This window comes from Phyllostomus hastatus, unplaced genomic scaffold (assembly GCF_019186645.2).
Source record: "Phyllostomus hastatus isolate PE091 unplaced genomic scaffold, TTU_PhHast_1.1 phas_contig_38, whole genome shotgun sequence".
Lineage (NCBI taxonomy): Eukaryota > Metazoa > Chordata > Mammalia > Chiroptera > Phyllostomidae > Phyllostomus > Phyllostomus hastatus.
Window position 1 is genome coordinate 11,023,111 of NW_025333869.1, and position 18,877 is coordinate 11,041,987.

General features: G+C 48.8%; 1 protein-coding gene across 7 annotated transcripts in view; it reads right to left on the bottom strand.

The window, feature by feature from the left end:
* LDB3 (LIM domain binding 3) overlaps positions 1 to 18,877 on the bottom strand; it is a 65,439-nt gene that overhangs the window by 12,965 nt on the left and 33,597 nt on the right. For 4 of the 7 annotated variants that reach the window (XM_045841783.1, XM_045841780.1, XM_045841779.1 and 1 more), the window contains 5 exons: positions 15,413 to 15,613; positions 12,164 to 12,306; positions 3,135 to 3,600; positions 1,786 to 1,966; positions 1,094 to 1,214 (listed from right to left, as the gene is read on the bottom strand). In XM_045841783.1, the coding sequence (XP_045697739.1) occupies positions 1,094 to 1,214; positions 1,786 to 1,966; positions 3,135 to 3,600; positions 12,164 to 12,306; positions 15,413 to 15,613 (1,112 nt within the window). The remainder of the gene's footprint in view (positions 1 to 1,093; positions 1,215 to 1,785; positions 1,967 to 3,134; positions 3,601 to 12,163; positions 12,307 to 15,412; positions 15,614 to 18,877) is intronic. The other 3 variants (XM_045841781.1, XM_045841782.1, XM_045841786.1) reach the window with 1 other exon arrangement.

Sequence of the window (18,877 nt, forward strand, 5' to 3'; positions counted from 1 at the left end):
AATCCAAGAAATTGTTTTTATAATTTATTGTCAGGGGGAAATTTTTTGTTCTGTTTTGCTTTTCCCCTTGAGGAACTGAAATGTTTTCTCCTTTCTGATTTTAAAGTAAACTAACTTACTGTGTCTTTCCTTTTGCCTTCAAATGTGCTACTCAGTCACTGCAACTCTCTTTGTCTTTATAATCGGCATGCTTGCTTTTCCTTCTTCTACTTAGTACTGATTTTCTATTTCTCTCGTCTCAACCTTTATGTCTATGTTACCTTTTATTGGAACCTACCTCAAGTCCTTTTCTAAAAGAAGCAGGCTGTGAATAAATGAGTGAGTGAGTGAATGGCCAGTTAGCCTGGACACCCTACTCTTTAATAGAGTTGATTTGTCTTCAGAACTTATGATAATTTCCTCCAAGTTTTAAGATAACATATAGCATTTTGGGAGGCAGAGAAACTCCAAATTCAGACAAGGAGACTATAGGACCCTGAAGGAACACTAAAGGAGTAGGGAGAGGGACTTCAAGTATTTGATGCTTTATACACTTTCTCTGCCTTAATCCTTGCTATAACTCCGTGAGGCAGGGGTTTAGTTCCCCCATTTTCCAGATGGAAAAAGTGAGGCCCAGAGTAGTTCAGTAACTCACTCAAGGTCTCAAAGTCAGTCTTGATGTGGAGCCTGGAAAAGAACCCAGAATAAATACAGAGCCACAGCCTTTTCAGACTGGACTTTCTGGTCTCCAAATCAAAATCATCTGAAAGTTTCCCACACTGCTATGAGATGCCAGTTTGTGTTCCACATATTTGGTGCAGGGAAGGGAACAGAGACTGAATATATATATATATATATATATATATATATATATATATATATATATATATAAGCTCCTCCCTCACCTCCCCAACCCTTCCACCCACCCACCCCCACTCTGCCCCTAGAAAAGCTGCAACCCAGTGGTCAGGGGAGATAGTTTGATGAACTTCTTTTGTGTAATATTGGCATGATTCTGCCACTTGGAGCCTCCTGATGGTTTCATGTGAATAGACCTAGACAGAAAGTGAGGAAATAGGGTGTAGAAGGCCTCCCACCAGCTCAGCAGCCCTACCTTTCTCACAGTAGGGCTCCCCATCTTCCATGTGGAAGAGACTGTTCCCAAAGGGCTTCTTACAGGCTGCACAGATGAAGCAAGTAGTATGCCATGTCTGTTTCAGGGCATGCATCACTTCCTGAGGAAAAGAGCCTTGGTTCAGGAGAGAAAGGTCCTGAGGCAGGGGAGCTGAGCTTGTCTTCCTCACCAGACCCTGGCCAATGCCAGAGCATCCCATCTGGGAGCAGGCCAGGAGAGGCCAGGTAACAGGCCTTGGATGTTCCAAGGAAAGGTTCTCAAAGAAGGGGTTCCTACTCATTCAGCACTTGCTGGGTGTCAGGTTCTGAGTGTGCTTATATAACTGTGATGCTTAACACTCCCATCAAACCTGGAAGGAAGGCATTGCTTGTTACTGCCATTATACAAAAGGGGTATCCAGGATCAAGGCTAAATGCAGGTGCATGGTAAGGTCAGGCTATGAAGCCATAACTCGCTTTGCAGAAGCTCTAATACCACTTCAAGCTGTGTAGCCCAGGCATGTAATCATCTCTTGCTTCAAGATCATTTGCTCCCTAGTTCATTGGTAGCAAACCAACTTCCTTCCAGAATAGAAATGGAGTGGCCCTCTCTGTTAGCAGCAACTTCTCAGCTTTCTTGGGGGAGGGGAAAAGACAAGGGTCAGTGAAGAAGGATGCTGCCTGCACACTTACCCCCATAATTTTGGTGTTACACTTGGCACAGGTTGGGGCAAAGAACTGCTCATAACACCGCTCACAGTAAACATTGCTCTGCTCCTCCACAAAGCACACGTCTGCCAGGGAGGACTTGCAGTAGGCACAGTTGAACTCTTCTGGGTGCCAGGAGCGCCCCATAGCCACCAGAAAGGGGCCCCTGGGAAGCAGAGAACAGCACCTACTAAGGCAGCCTCAAAAGCTTGAGATCCCAAGAATGCCCATACTTTGACCCAATAACCTTAACTTTTGTGATTGTTCTAATGATATAATGTAAAATTCAGATAGAGCTCCTTGCAAAAAGATGTTCCTTGCTACATTACTTATAACAGAGAACTGGGAAGCAACCCAAACACCAAACATATTATGGAATATCTACTCAATTGACTACTAATGATTACAACAGGAAGAGCAATGATCATGGGGCTGACAGCTAACATTTACTAAGTGCTTACTCTGTGTGAGGCACTAGTCAGGAAGAAATCTGTATTTATTAACTTAATTCTCACAACAATCCTGTGAAGTAGTTATAATTATGATACCCATTTTCAGATAAGGAAACTGAGGCACAGAGAGGTTAAGTAATTTGTTCAAGGTCATAGGACTAGTATGATAGATCCAGAACACAAACCTGGGGAGTCTAGTTCCATATTAGTAATCAGAAGAGTGTGACTATGAGGAAATGTTTTATATTTTAATTTGCCTTTCCCAACTTTCTAATTCCTCTCTGAGATGTGTTACTTTATTTTTAAATAAAAGTATGTTTTTCACATATATATATAATCTTACCACCCTTATAAACACAAATACTGTAAAATACTATTTTCAAACAAGCACCACCCATCATCCTGGCTTCTAAGCTTGAAATGACATATTTTCTTTATAGTGGCAGATGCCCACCAAAGCCCTGTTTGTAGAAAGACCAGAAGCAACCCTAAAGGAAAGCTGGGTCAAAACCAGCATTGTCAGCCATCTTGTAACAGTCCCAATAAACCTACTGACAATAAGATCTGCCATTCCCAGAACTAGGCCTTAGCCTAAGGGGAAGTTCCTGGCACCAGACACCACACTGGGAACTTCACCCATTTGCCTTATGGCATCCTCCCAACTCCCCAGGGAAGTGGGTGTCACACAGGGATGGAAGCCAAAACTCAGAGAGGGTCCAACCAGATGGTGACCCAAAGGGACCTGAGGCTGCCCTGCAAGCAGTCTTCTCCTTATACCTGCCCTCCCACTCCCCAGCCCCACTGTAGGGCTCACATGGTGGGTAAGCAACCTGTACCCCTACCCTTCCATCACCCCAACATAGGGCCACAGCTGGACCATACCGGATGACATTGTTGCAGTGGCCACAAAGCGGAGTCCGGCTGCTGGCTGGGAAGCGCTCAGCCCTCTGGAAGGTGCCCCTAGCAAGGGGGGACACTGGGGAACCTTGGCTGTAGGCATGGGTCCCTCCAGGCAGAGTCTGCTTGCTGAAGGAGGTGGTGCTCTTGCCAGGGGCAAACTTCTGAGAAAAGCTGTCATCTGTCATCCAAGGGGGGTGGCTGGCAGATTCAGTAGGGCCCCCACTATAGGCCACAGATGAGGCAGGGTTATAGCTTGGGGCAGGTGATGGGGTATGGGCTGGTGCTGGAGAAGGGGAGTAGGTGGGGGCAGGGGAGGGGGAGTAGGTTGGGACAGGGGAGGGGGTATAGGCAGGGGCAGGGGAGGGGGTATAGGCAGGGGCAGGGGAGGGGGTGTAGGGAGTTGGACTATAATTGGCTCCCGGAGATGGGCTGTAGGTAGATGCAGGCACTGCAAACCAAAGAGATCCAAAGAAAATGTGTCAGGAATTCACTCCCCTCTAGTTCCCACAACCCCACCCCCAGCCAGAGAAAGGCAACTTTAATATTAGAGCAGGATAGTTCCAATTTTTACCCTAAGAGACACAGTGCTGAGCTTCTGGATGCACTGGATTTGAATTTGCAGCTGGAGCCAAGGGAGGTAAGAGCTCCCAGAAGCTCAGAGCCCTGAAGAGGCTGAAAAAGGGATAGAGCTATAAATATCTGCAGCTGCAGGGGTGAGACTTGCCAGGCCTGGGCTGCCAGAGGCCTGCAGAAAGCAGTGGGTGGAGGTGGAGTGCTGGGCCAGGCTCCTGTCTGGGTCCAGAAGAGGATGGGGGTGGGTCAGCTTGGCCTTGACTAGAAGATGCTTCAGGTACACACTGACCTGTGATTTGACATCTGAAATGACTCAGTTGCATGCATTTGCTGAACTTTGACCTAGTCCAGTCTTTGGAACAAAGTAGATGACAGGGCAGAGGGTTTTCGGGTTTGGGTTTCAGGATTAACTACAAATATTTTCCTGAAAAACACCTTAGCTTGATTTGTATTGGGGAGAAATTCCATCTTGATTTGATAAGGGTGGGGGTGTTGAAGGAGTCATTCAGAGGATGCTTGGGACAGAGATGCTAAGGTGATATAGCTTAGGTCTAGCTGCCTTTGGGGCACCTGTGCTCTCCCACATCACTTTGGTAGAAAGTGAGAGTGGGTCCAAGTGACCATAGAGGCTACCAAGGAAGTCAGAGTGTAAGTACAATGCACTGCCCCACTTCTAGGACCCCTCCTCCAGGTCACTGAAAGCTAAAATCCTTTTTGGGAAGATAGCACAAAGGAGCATTGCAACTGCTCACTCAAAGCCCTCTCTCTGAAGCCTGGACCCTCAAAAACCCAGGTATCTTAGTGCTCTGTTGCCCCTACTGTGGAACCAGCTTTGTTCTGCATACACCGTCCAGCCAGCCAGCCAGCCTACTCTTCCAGTGAGGAAGGTTCCAGATGTCACCTCAACTCAGTTTGCTCTTAGGGAAAGAGGCTTCATTCTCCCACCCTGGGGAACATGTCAGGGCAGCATCCTCCCTATTCCTGAGCCTGGCCTGGGTGGATGGACAGTGGTGAGGGGTACTAAGGCAGCCCCCACCAGGGTCCAGCCTACAAAGTAAGGCCTTTCTCAGGGATAAAGGCCCTGGCCTCTGGTCTCTCCCACCTGTTTCCCGTGGACCACCTTGAGTGGCTTGTGGTCCACAGTTCCAATTCTGTACCTTCTACTCCCAGATGACTGGCTCTTCAGAGCTGAGTATCATGGAAACCCCTGCACTGGGGGTGGGGAAGGACCAGACCTGTGTTATAGAAAGCTGAGGGGGTAAAATCCTCCACAGCCCTGCCCTGGAGTCACCTGGGAGCAATGCTGGTTTCATCCCCAAGGAATCTTGTTCCCACTTACTGAGGAAGTAGACTAGGCATAGAACAAATCATTTTTTGTTAGTCCTGTTTACAGTTGAGGTCACTGAGGCTCAGAGAGAGCCAGTAAATGGTAAAGTGATAGAGCCAGAATGGTCTCCAAAACCATTCTATCACCCCAAGCTACCTCTGTAAAGAACATGAATCCAATTTCCATAAAATCTTGGTGTACCATGTAATCATGGAGTAATTGTCAACATGGAAGAGGTCCCATCCTCTGGCATGTAGCACAACCTTCAGGAGCATAGCTCTATTATATCCTGGCTGTGTCCTTGGACAACTTCCTTAACATTTCTGGATATGAATTTCCTTGTCTAAAAATGGCAATAATAATTCTTAGTACCTTACAGTGTTATAATGAGGATTAAGTAGCTGGTGCAGTTTGTGTGTCACTAAATGTTACTGAGGATGGTGGGGATTAGTGACTGTTGGGTCTCATTAGGATGAACTGTTAGCTCATCTCATAGCCTGGTGGTCACCTGAGGGAGCCCAGCCCAGGCAGACTGTGGGATGTCGGAGGTTGGAATGGGAGATGTGATACCCTGAAGTCAGATAACCTGAAACTAAGTCTACTCACCAGTTGTGGAATGCATGACACCCCCTGCCTGCCTCTCAGGGAATAGTAGGCACCTACTAGAGTGAAATACTGAATGCACTTTGTAAATTTGTAAAGTCCAAATTCAAGGTGTTGTCACTCTCCATAATAACCCTGCATAGCATCCAAGTGCCCAGAGCAGAGAGTCTCAAAGTGCTGGGGGCAGGGAAGGGAGTGAGGAGAATGCCTCAAGGGAGTGGATGTGGAAAAAAATGATCTAGCAAAACTTTAGAGCAGACTCACTCCTCCGTTATATATAATGGAGTTCTATGCAAGATTTTGTTTCCTTTTTTGTAAAGTGGGAGAATCTCTGCTAGAAGAGATTAAAACAGAAGCTCTAATCCTGTGCTGTCTCAGACGGCTGTTGAGAGCTTGAAATGTGGCTTGTCTGAATTGAGAAGTGCTATCAGAGTAAAATAAACACCAGATTTTGAAGAGTTAGTATAAGGAAAGAATGTAAAATATCTCATTAATAATTATTTTATATTGGCTATATAGTAAAATGATATTGTTAATATACCGAATTAAATAAAATAGAGTGGACTTCTGGTCAAGATGGTGGCATAGGTAAACATAACTCACCTCCTCACACAACCACATCAAAATTACAACTAAACTATAGAACAACCATCACTCAGAACCATCAGAAATCAAGTTGAATGGAAGTCTGACAACTACAAAATTAAAGAAACCACATCCATCCACACTGGTAGGAGAGGCAGGGATGCGGAACAGGCTAGTCCCATATGCATGTGTGGTGGATAAAAATTCAGGAGGGATATCTTGGGAATCAGGAGTCCCAGCCCCACATCAGGCCCTCTAGCCCACGGTTCCAGTGCCAGGAAGATAAGTCCCCATAACTTCTGGTCACAAAAATCAGTAGGGATTGAGTCAGTGGAAGAAACTTCCGGAGTCTCGAACAGTTCCTCTTAAAGAACCCCCATACAGACTTGTACAGAACCCTGACACACTCCCTCTGAGTGCCAACACCAGGATACCAGTGGCATACAGGGAGGAAATGAAGTGTCTGGCATCAGGGCAAGAGCTGGGGGACAGCTTTCTCACAGGCAGAAAAGCAAGCAGAGATCATTGTCCCTTTTCTGAACCCTCCCCCCTTAAAGTTATAGAGCCAGATGGTGGGTGGCAGGTGGGTGCCATATCTGAGACTCCATCAACCTAGCTAATGCTGTTTGCCCTGTCCTGGAGATCCCCTGAAGCTCCGTCCAACCCAACTTATGGGCCCACCCAAGCTGTGTACAGTGACTTTTCTATAAGAATGACTGGGGTTGGCTCATGCTTCACAACTTCCTAAATCTTCTCAAATAAGCAACAACCAGGCTCAGTGAGCCCCAGCCCCCATACCTCTTCCTAAGTGGCCCCAGGCCCCACACTAGCAGCAATCAGCCTAGATACACACTTCAGCTTCTCCTGGGAACCTCCAAGCCCAGGACAAGTAGCAGCCATCTAAATTTGTTGTATAGCTCATGCAGGATGTCCCCGGGCAGAACACAGGTGTGGCTGACCTTGGTCTGCACCATCAGGAAAACCCCAGAGCCTGAACACCCAGTGGACAGCTACAGACCAGGTTGGAGCACTACCACTCTGCCTCTGCACAGCTGATCCTCCACAAAGGGCAGAGGTTGGTGGTCAGTGGTCATAGCCAGTCCTTGCAGCTGACTGGAATAGATAAATCCCTCCCATTGGCCTGCTAAGAGAAATCAAGGCTTAACTACAAGAGGAGGGTGTACTGAGCCCACACGAAGGGTACCCAGCTTGGGGGAGGCTGTGCCACTGAACCCTACAGGACACTTCCCACATTAGACCATGCTACCAACACAGGGAGTCATAGCAACTCTACCTAGTACACAGAAACAAACATAGGGAGGCTGCCAAAATAAGGAGACAAAGAAAGATGGCCCAAATGAAAGAACATATCAAAACTCCAGAAAAAAAACTAAACGAAATGGAGATAAGCAATCCATCAGATGCAGAGTTCAAAACAATGGTTATAAGGATGCTCAAGGAACTTAGTGAGAACCGCAATAGCATAAAAAGATCCAGTCAGAAATGAAGGATACACTAATTGAAATAAAGACCAGTTTACAGGGAAACAACGGTAGAGTGAATGAAGACAAGAATCAAATCAATGATTTGGAACATAAGGAAGCAAAAAACAATCAAGCAGAACAAGAAGAAAAAAAAGAAGAAGAAAAAAATGAGGATAGTGTAAGCAGCCTATGGGATAACTTCAAGCATTCCAACAGTCACATCATAGGGTGCCAGAAGGAGAAGAGAAAGAGCAAGAAATTGGAAATCTAATTGAAAAAATAATGAAAGGAGATTTCCCTAATTTGATGAAGGAAAGAAACTTGCAAGTCCAGGAAGCACAGAGAGTTCCAAACAAAATGGAGGCAAAGAGGCCCATTCCAAGACACATCATAATTAAAACACCAAAGGTTAAAGATAAAGTGAGAATCTTAAAAGCAGCAAGAGAAAAGAAGTTAGTTACCTACAGGGGAGTTCCCATAAGATTGTCAGCTGATTTCTCAAAAGAAACTTTTTAGGCTGGACGAGATAGGCTAGAAATATTCAAAGCATGTAATGCAGGGGCCTACAGCCAAGATTCCTCTACCCAGAAAAGTTACCATTTAGATTTGAAGGGCATATAAAGAACTTCCCAGACAAGAAACAGCTAAAGAAGTTCATCATCACCAAGGCATTATTACATGAAATGTTAAAGGGACTTATTTAAGAAAAAGAAGATCAAAACTATGAACAAAGAAATGGCAATAAATACATATTTAACAACAATTGAAACTTAAAAAACAAACTAAGCAAACAAGAACAGAGACAAAATCATGGATGATGGAGAGCGTTTTGATGGTTGCCAGATGGGAGGAGTGTGTGGGGAAATGGGTGAAGAGGTGAGGGGATTAAGAAGTACAAATAAGTAGTTATAGAATAGCCATGGGGTTGTAAAGCACAGTATAGGAAATGTGTGACCCATGGACATGAACAATGGTGTGGAGATTGCCTGAGGGAGTGCTGGGTGCTGGGTAGAGGGGGAGCAAAGGGGTTGGGACAACTGTAATAGCATAATCAATAAAATATAATTAAAAATAAAATATAAAATTATTTTCATCTGCTTCCCTTTACTTTTCTTTAAAATGAGGCCACTAGAAAATTAATTTTTATTTGACAATAGCTACAAAGTACTGACTGCTTCTACATGCCAGGCCCTTTATATGCATTATTTCATATAACACTCATTATAATCCGATGAGGCAGATAACATTTTCAAGTCCATTTTACAGATGAGGAACTGAGGCTGGGAGAAATTCAGTGTCTACCTCAAAGTCACTGACCTAGTCAACTACCTGGCTAAAGTGAAGCTCAGGTAAGTGGAACTAAAACCAGAACCCCACCACCCCTACCCGCCTCCCTCCCACTGTCCCCCTTTAACCACTCTCGAGGCAACAAAATAAGCCCCTTCCAAATCTTCCCTCCTCCTCATCTCCTAGCCTCCTTAATCCAACCCCGTTTTCTAAGCTCTCACAACACAAAGGTCTCAGCAGTCAAAAAGCAGGGCAAAATCTGGACCTGACTTTGGCAGCTTCCTTGAGTAGGGCTCGCACATCCAGAGCTGGGGAACTTCTCTTCTCCAGGCACAGCCTGGAAGCTCCCCTCCCCCTTCAGGTCCCCTCCTTCCTGGAGGGAGTAGGCTCAACTACAGCAGCTTCCCAGCCCCCTTCCCTCTGCTCCTTGCTGCCCAGCTGGCTGGCTGGCCGCACCACCCCGACATGCCAGGAAAGACCAGTATCCCATCTCCAAGCCTCCGGCTGTTGCTATTTCTGCGTGACGGAATTCAGCCTGTCCAAATTAAAAGGTGATATTTCATCTCTAATTGGCAAGTTCAAAAGGCCCCTATCGCAGTCGCAGGTTCAGGAATGTGTAATTAAACAAGGTGATTTCTGACTCATTGCAGGTCGGCCCCACTTCCCCGGACCGACCTGGCCCCTGCCTCCACGCCACTACCCAGTCCCCTCCCGGGCCCCAGGTGCTCCGGGGAGCAGCTGCCCAGCCCTGGCCGTTAGCAATAAAATCTGAGCTGTTAACACCACCGACATCTTGAAGGAGTCCCTGTGGGGAGCTTCGGCCGGGGCAGGGCTGGGACACTCCTGCCCCAGGTCTGCAGAGGAGGAGAGGAGGAGAGGAGGCTCAGTTCCCTGCTTCTCAAGGAGCCGCCTGCCTGCCACCCCCTGGTGGTACCAGGCCCCAGAGTCTCCACAAGATGGGGTGGAGGCTGGCCACCTCCTTCCCTCCCGGCAGGAATGAGTTAACGTCTGCCGGCTTGGGAACGCCTTGGAGGCCCCGGGCTCCTTCGTGTCTCGACCGCTTAGGCCACAGCCTATAAGGAGGGAAGAGGGTCAGGCAGTACTGGGCCCCAGAGCCCCGCCGCCCCCTGGCTGGCCTGCGGAGGAGACCCCTGCACCAGGGTGAGCGCGGAAGCCCGGGCCTGCTTTTGAAGATGCTCAGAAAGACCCGCCTGGGACCCGAGCCCTACGCGTGCCTTCCACACAGATGCCATCCCGGGCCTCACCTCCACCCACTGCCGCTCCTTCAGACTCCTTTCCCCCCTCCCTACAGTGTTCCCTCTCTCCGTGGACTAGCCGCTTCAGAACCCTGTGTCCCCACCTCTGAAGGCACAGAGAACGGCACCTCCTGCGTACCCAGCTCTGCACTTGGTGCTTCTTTTCATTCCCAGAACACAAGGTGTGTACAGTATCACACCCATTTTTCAAATGAACAAAACCCGCCAGGGGATGAAGTACTTTGCCCTGGATAGCAGAACAGGCCCTGGCAGGGGAGTCTGTCTGGTGATAAGGCCCCTTTTACAGCCCACACTCAAAGCTGCTGTCACAGTGAGTTCTGTGAACAAAACTCTGATGGGGATCCTGTTCCTATGCCCCATACAAGTCAAGCTCCTGAAGCAAGGCTCTTCTTGACTCAACTCCTGTCTTGTCTTCCCTGCTCTCCAGCCACAGTGCGATCTTTCATGCTCTCTAACAAGACATGCTCCTGAGTCCAGACTTTGCTCTTCCTTTATTTACCCCATGGCTGCTTGGCTAACTCTCCCTCTCCTTCCTGACACAGAGAAGCCTCCTCCCTGCCTCCTTAGAATTAGCTACCTCATTCTTTCCCAAACAAGACATTAACTTCCTCACTTCACAAGTTTTACCATATGTAAAAATGATATGTGTATAATAATTTAGGGAGGAAAGAACAGTTTATATCACTACTACAAGTGGAAAATTGTTAATGTTTTCCATAAATTCAAGTTGGCCATAAAAATAAATATGTTGAAAGTATAATGCTTTAAATGAAATGTACCCACTTAATTTCCTATCTGACCCATGCATTAAATAGGCACCAGGGTATCACCCTAAGAACCCTTGTAATCCATTATTCCTGTGTGTTCGGCCACCAGAGCATGTAGCTCACTGTCTCTTCTCTCCCTGCTCTCCACTCTCTATTGCAAGTGGGAGGACACTTGTGATTCTTACCAGCATTCATTCATTCATTTGTTCCTATTCACTCCCTTTGCTGAGTAGCTATAGCCTTGCCCTCCTGGAATTCAGAGTCAGAGTCCAGTGGGACTCAGGGGATAAATGGTAATATCAGCAGTCAGGGCCTGGATGTCAGGAGCTCTCCTGTGGGCACATCCTATAGACCTGGGCACATGGAACCTTCCCCTAGCCTAGGAAAATACCTGCTAAGGAGCCCTGAGGTTCATTGAGCAGGAATAAGTACGGGAAGGGAAGCAGTGCAAGACAGCCTGACAATTGCCCTGGGGTTCTGGGGAGGAGACCCAACTTTGGTTAGGGAAAAGGCGGTCATGGGGCTGAGCCCTCTTCCCTGCAAGGGGGTCCTAGGCAGTGAAGGGAATGGGGACCAGGGTGATGGAACAGTGCCAGTGAGCTCAGCTGCTGTCAGACCCGTGCTGGCCACTCTGCTGCCTTGCCTATGCTTTCCATGGCTCCAGTTATCCTGCCTCAGCTGAGGAAACCAAACACCAGCCAGGCTGAGCAGCTTGCCCAGGATCACGCCATGACATAGTAAGGCTGTCCAAAGCCCATGTCATTTTTTTGTATAGGTACCTGTCTGCTGGTTTGAACCAGACTCAGAATCCTGGAGGAACAAGCTCCTCCCTCTATATCCTCTTCCCTCAGCTTGAGCCTGAAAATCCCCAGCCAGGAACATCCTCTTCCTATGAGCTGGGAGGCTTCATTCCTGCTTGGCACTGACCATCTGTCTCCCGGGAGCCCAAGGCAGGCTCTATAGGATTCTGGCCCACAACTGGGGGGAAGGAGGTCTGAATCGCATTAGCAGGGCCTCCCTGACCATCATCCTCTGGGAATGTGGCCTTGTAACTGGCCCTTGGAACCCATGCCCAGTGTGACCATCTCCCCTCCCATTCTCTTCTTACCTGGTTGGTAGACAGAAGGCCGAATGCTGGCAGTGGTGACAACCCGAGGCTTGGGTGCAGGGGCAGCTGGGGCTTCAGTGTATGTATGTGCAGCAGGTGCTGGAGAGGTTGCCTTTGTGGTACTGTGAGCAGAGGCCTGTGGTCTGGAACCAAGGGGGGAAGAGTTAACAGCCAGGATGGCCCCACCCAGGCCCTGGTGCTAGCAGCCAATGCAGGTTGGCTCTCCAATCTTCAGGAGCCTCTGTGGAGAGGAAGCCTGATGGAGATGATCTGGGACAGCTGCTAGAGGCTGTGAGGAAAGACCATGAGGTCTTAGAGGGGAGGAAGTTGTTCCTTTGGGTGTTGAGTCTTGGTGAGTTTGGTTAAAGCAGCAGAGACACCTAGAGAGATATAGCCTATTGCTGGTGTCACTAACTTAGAGGGAGGAAGGCCACCAGCTGGACAGGAGGGTGCAGAGAAAGTCCTTTACCCCCATGGGAAGAGACTGCAAGGGTAGGTCTAGGGCTGGAGGGAACAGAGGCAGGACAGAGGAGAGAAATGGCAGTAGTCAGAGCTGCCCCACCCCCTCGACCTTCTGACTTTGGGGCACTTCACAGCCTTAGACTTCCTGGCCTCCTCCCCCTCCCCCTTTCTGTTGTTACTGAGGGAGAAGTAAAGTCTCAGTTTTCTGGGCAAGAGGGCTCCAGGGAGGGCTCATGGAGAGCCAGGAGACGTCCTCACTTCCAGACATGCTTCTCTTCCATGTACAATTCTTGCCCTCCTCCCACTAGGTTAGCCGCCAAGAGGCTTAGAGCAGCCTTTTCCTACTTGTGACCCAGGGATCACAGGACCAAAGAGATGGTGGAGGGGGGGCGAGGAATGTGTCCCAGTTCATTACCCTCAGGAAATGCTGTACTTGGCCTCTCTTCTTGGAGAGCTGAAGGCTACAAGAGCTCCTAGAGTTAAGCAGCTTGTTTTACTTTGTCTGATCCAGTGTTTTCCAATTTCATTTGTCTGTGAATCCTGCCCCCATTTTTCTTTTTCCACTTAAAACTAATGAACACTTTGCAGAACACATCCCTCATCTCTCCCTACATCTTTCAAATCCTAGCAGCAACCATGTGACCACACCCAGGGGAAATGGGTTGCTAGAGAAGTGAGTTCTTAAAAATGTACTGCCCCTCACCAGCCAATGGCTTTCTGCCTTCCTTCTGCCTATTTGGCACAGGCTCAGGGCCTGTGCATCTTGCTGGGCAGAGTCATAGGATAAGGCAGAACCTGCCTTTCTAGGACTCTGGAAGGCAGTAGTCCTGAGCTAAGAATCCACTGCCAAGCTTCTGATTGGTGCTGCCCCATACAGTGCAGAGGTGGAACGAGCTTCAGACAGCCATAGTCCTAGACCTGGGTGGTGTACAGACTTGCCCTGCCACATTGCCATATTTATGGTTGAGTGAGGCCACTGTCTCCCCTCCCTGGGCCTGCCTGCCTGTCTCTGACCAACCTGTTAAGACCCGTTGGGGTCTTAATGGAAGAGGAAAAGGCAGTATCCATATGGTACCCAGCTTCCACTGTAGTGGAAGAAGGCCAAGTCAATGGGTCTGAATCAGATATTCTCACCAGTGGGGGATTCTTTCCTAGCATCCCAGGAACCATGGGTCCTGTGTCATGGATTGCTGTTGTGGGAGGAAGCCAAGGTTTAAGATATCCAGCAAGAATTTGAAGCCATGTTCCAGTGAAGGGCTGGTCCTTTGCCTCCCACTTGTTCCCTCTCCATTCATCCCACCCCTTGTGCAGGAAGGGAAGGGAAGTGGGCCCAGAGTGTAGTCTCCTGATGCCTTCTGCTCTAGCCTGAAGCTAGGAGCACTCCAGGTCCCTGTGCAACCTCCACCCAGGCTCTTTACAAGACAAAGTAAAGGAAGGTCTGCCCTGTTGAGGGAGTCCTGAGGGCCCTAAGAGACAGAGGCCCAGAGTGCGCTGCTGAATCCTGCCATTGAGCAGAGCCCCAGCATCTAGAGCTCCCCAATCCAAACTGGGGAGGTGTCTTCCCACTCAGCAACAGGGACATTTTTTACCCTCCTGTAAGTTTCTTCTTTGTGCCCTTACCTGAAGCAATTCTGGTATGCAGAGGGGAAGCACTTATTAAGTGTCCCTGGAAGCTGGGATAGAACAAGCCCCATAGGCTGGAGTGGGCTCAGCCTGGAAGGGTGAGTTGGGCTGGGGAAAGGCTGGGCACTACACTACCTGGGTCACTGTACAGCCCCAGGGGAAGGGCTGGAGCCCACAAGCCTGTGGGCTACTCTGCTCACCCTTCTTTCTCCTGAGGCTGCACCAGGGACCTATGCATCACGGAGCATGTTCTTTCCAGCCAAACCCTGGAAGAGGAGTGTGGGAAACTGAGAAATCTGGCTCTGACCTTAGTACCAATTTGACAGCTCCATGCAACCCAGAAAGAGCTGGGTCAGCCTGGCCTATTACACTGCCTGGCTGTTCCAGAGTGATCTGCAAGCCTGCCTCCAGCACCTCCTTACACCTGCCTACACCTCTACACCTCTCTTACCACACCCCTGCCCCCACCTTCACTGGGTACCTAGGAAGGCAATTTGGAAAGCAGTAAATTGCAATACCTGAGACCATTTTATGTACATTTTTTCTATCAAATAGACGTTGCATTAAACGTCTTCACAGGTGAGGAAATTGAGGTTCTGAGAAGTCTAGTCTTTCTGAAGATTATAGAAAGTAAGTGGTGGAGCAGAGATTTAAAACCCACTGCACCAGCTGCCTCTGGAGTTAGCATGCTCCTCTATCAAGAGAATAGAGCTTAAGGGACAAGGGCAAGTTAGTTGCTAAATACCTGACCTGCCTTCTCTGAATAGGTCAATGCTCCTTCCTTTATGGAGCCTTCCTCAGCTTCCCCAGCCCATGGTGACAACTTTCATTCTCCTTAATTCCAGTTCCAGGAACAGACTTTCCACACAGTCTCCATTTGTTATCTAACGTGTGTGTGTGTGTGTGTGTGTGTGTGTGTGTGTGTGTGTGTGTGACTTTTATCTCTCTCACTAGAGCATAATCTGTCCTCAGCCAGACTGTACACTCCCCTTCACTTGCTGCAGCAAGCAGTGCTAGCCTTGGCTTCCTTGGGGCCTTGAGCTCCTAACCACCTTGGCTAGGCCTTTCTAAGGACCAGGCACAGCTGTCTACAGATAGACCCAGGGTGAGGCCTTTCCTGCCTCCCTTCCCCATGGCCAGGGCCAGCACCTGTGGGGCAGTTACCTTGGACTTCCTGCACGGCTTGAAGCAAGGGCCGTGGCAGAGGCGGTGGTAGCATGGGCAGTGGTTGCAGCCAGGGGTGGTGAGGCTGTGCTGGGAGAGGCAGCAGCAGGCGGCTGGGCAGAAGCAGGCAGCTGGGCAGAAGCAGGCAGCAGCAAGGTGGTGGCCTGGCTGGTGCACACTGGAACATGCTCAATAGGGGTGCTGATGAGGTGGGGCCAAGAAAGACAACAGGTCAAGGGGGCCCCTCTGCATGGCAGTGGTGGCTACAGCAGAGGCAGGCTGGGTGGAAGGCAGCATTCACACTGTAAACAGAGCAGGATCTTCCAGAAGTCATCGCCCAGCTTCAGGAAAAGAGCCCCAACCCCCAGGACCCCAAGAGGGAAGGGCTCAAACCACAAGGAGGATCACAGTAACAAAATTATTCTCAAGCCTGGTAAGAACCACCCCCTATTTGTACTTCCTATTTTTTTGAGTATGTATCACAAAAAAACAGTGTGATGGAAAAGTAGATTGAATTATCAACCCTCATCGTATCTTCCTTTTTTTCCCCATCCGTCTCCATTTAATCAGAGGTACACATTGCCTTTGAGAAGAGATGATATGATGAGAAAAGCAAAAGTCAGATATTTGAAGGTCAAGGGCTTAGGTTCTAGAGTGCTGAGAGCCTGGGCTTTTGGGCTATGAGAGTCTCAAGGCACTAACTACATTTGGAAGATGGATGGAAGTTGCCATGCCAGGCAGATGAAGGTTATCTAGACCAAAAAGAGGGCAATATGGCTTAGGGGATTTGAGAACAGAGGCAGCTGTGTCCCTTTTCTGAGTAAACCCTAGAGCGATGGCAGGACCCCAGGGTCTCCTATGCCCGTGGTGAAGGGGTAGACAGATCTAAATCAGCCCAGAGATCCCCAGGCTATCATGTGCACTAGCAGCCACAGATGATTCCCCATATACCCAAGAGTGTCATGGGCATGGCCCTCAGTGCCTGCACATCTGAAAAACCCTGAAATTGGGAACAAGAGAGGTGACTGTTGTGCCAGTGTAGACCAGTGTGATCAGACAGAATAGGAATATCCCTGCAGACACCAGCACAGGTATACCATGATCAAGGACCAGGTACCAGATGCCCCACCCTGTCTGCCTTGCTATTCTATAAGCATCTCTTCCCCCCAAACCACTCCAAAGCAAGGGAGGAGCATCAGAACCTGGAATGGTGGGATTAGATTTCTGCCACCTTTGAAACAGGACACAGAATACAAATTAAATTATAGGAAAGCAAAGAAATGCACATTATCTTATCTGGGTCATTGGATTAAGATTTCTACCTGCTACAATAGCAACAGGATACTGCAACCACTGCAAGTGGGGATGGCTGTCCCCCTGAGATGCAATTTGCTTAACCTGGTACTATGTGCCAGGCATGTCTGTAGTTCCTCACTTCCACCCTCTGATGTGGATGTTAGCAATTCTGTTTAATTGATGAGGGAATGAAGATGGAGAATTCAATTGCTGAAGCTCCTAGAATATATGGGTAGTGACAGCAGGATCTGACTGAGAGACATTTGGATGTGAAGCCTTACCTAGTACCCCAAGTATAGCCTCATGGAGGAAGAAAGAAACTTCTGCCTAGAGTAAGGCAAGTAGAATCTTCTCCCACAAAAGGCACTACACTTATTGAAAAGAATTAGAATAATAATCTTCCCTCTGTGAGTGCTTACCATATGCCAGGCTTTATGCAAACAGTTGGATAAGCATTACTTCATTTGATCCTTTCAACCTTGCTGGGAGATGGGCATAAAGATCCTCATTTTTACAGGTGAGGAACATGACTTCCAGGTCTGCTAAAACAGTCTGAGACTGAGTCTGCTAAAACACCAACCAGGTGCCAAAACCTCACTGCAACACTTCTCAGTTTAATGTGCAGCAGGTGAAGTGCCTGGGTATCTTGTTCAAATGCAGCTTCTAGTTCAGTAGGTCTGGGCAGGGCTAAGAGTCTGTGTCTATAACAAGCTCCCAGGTGATGCTGATGCTGCTGGTCCATGTATCACACCTGGAGTAGGAAAGTGCTTCGGGGACCTTGCTACACAGAAATGCTAGAGGGCCATGAGCTGTTTACCAAAGCACCTTTGAATTGATCTCCTCCACCCAGTGAGGTGTGTGGCAGACAAGGTCATGAAATAATATGAGTGGGTTGAGAAAGAAGAGAGCTGGAGGAGTGGGAAGGCCATGGGTTGACTGACCCATGGGAAGGACTACTATTCCCTGTGACTGGGTAAGAAGCACCCACGATGGACAAGGGCAGTAGCCATGTCCTTACCAGCCCTTGCCCAGCTTATTAGTTCAGAGAAGAGGCCTCAGAAAGCCCAGTTCTCAGGCCTGTGGCAGTGCCCAGCCCTGGCCTTTCTATGAAGCCACTGACCCATCCTCTGTGAAAGAGCCTGGCTTCTGGAAGCTATTTCTGTGAAGCAGCTGCATCAGAGAAGTAGCTGCAGTTCCTGAAGCTATATTGCTGAACTGCCTGCTAGACCCTCCTCATAGCATGGACAAGTATGGCCTGGAAAAGCCCAGGCTGACATAGGACACCCAGCCTCCTTTATCTATTTCTCCCTGATTGTGTTACATGCTTCCAGTGGGCTTCTGGAAATTGAGGACACCACCCAGGACAGGAGTGATGAAAATGTCTGGGCTAGGGACAGTATTCTGCCAGACAAATAGAAAGCTGACTTTGCCTGTCCCCTTTTCTCCAGTTTCCTGTCAGACCAGCTTACCTTGTGTTCTCCCTAGACATAGCTCCAAATGAACTCTAGATTCTGGAAGTGAGGTGGGCCCTAGGAAAAGTCATGATCTTCCACAGGACCAGGACAAAAGGCATGCATATCAGCCTGCTGCTTGGGGTTCTTGCTGAGTGGTATCCTATCTAGGACCACTGTCTACAGACACCAAACAGCCAGGGCCTAATAAAGGTAAGGGAAGCAGAGGTCTCTTCCAGTAAGATGGAGGAATAGGTGGACGCACCGTACCTCCTCGCACAACCAAGATTAGAACAACAATAATTTACAGATATAATATCACTCAGAACTGATAGAGGATTTATCTGAATGGAAGTCAGACAGCCAAGAAGTTGAAGTAGACCCGTACATCCAGACAGGTAGGGGACGACAAGCCGGGCGGGCACGGGGCTGCCTCAGGTCGGCGGCGGCACGCGGAGGTTGGGGACAATTTGGCGCAAAATCGGTGCGACAGCCATCTGGGGCGCAAGACCACAGCGGTGACCCCTGAGTGCGCAAGCTACGGCTGGGGGACCCAGTGAGGCAGCAATTGTGGACCAGTGCAGAGCTCGAAGCCCAGGATCCCAGAGAAGGGTCTGAGCCCAGGAGAACGGAACTACCGCCATTGTTGCCCCCGCCCCCACCCCCACCGCCACCCCCACATATAACATCACAATCTAGCAACTGGGGTGCCCAGCCC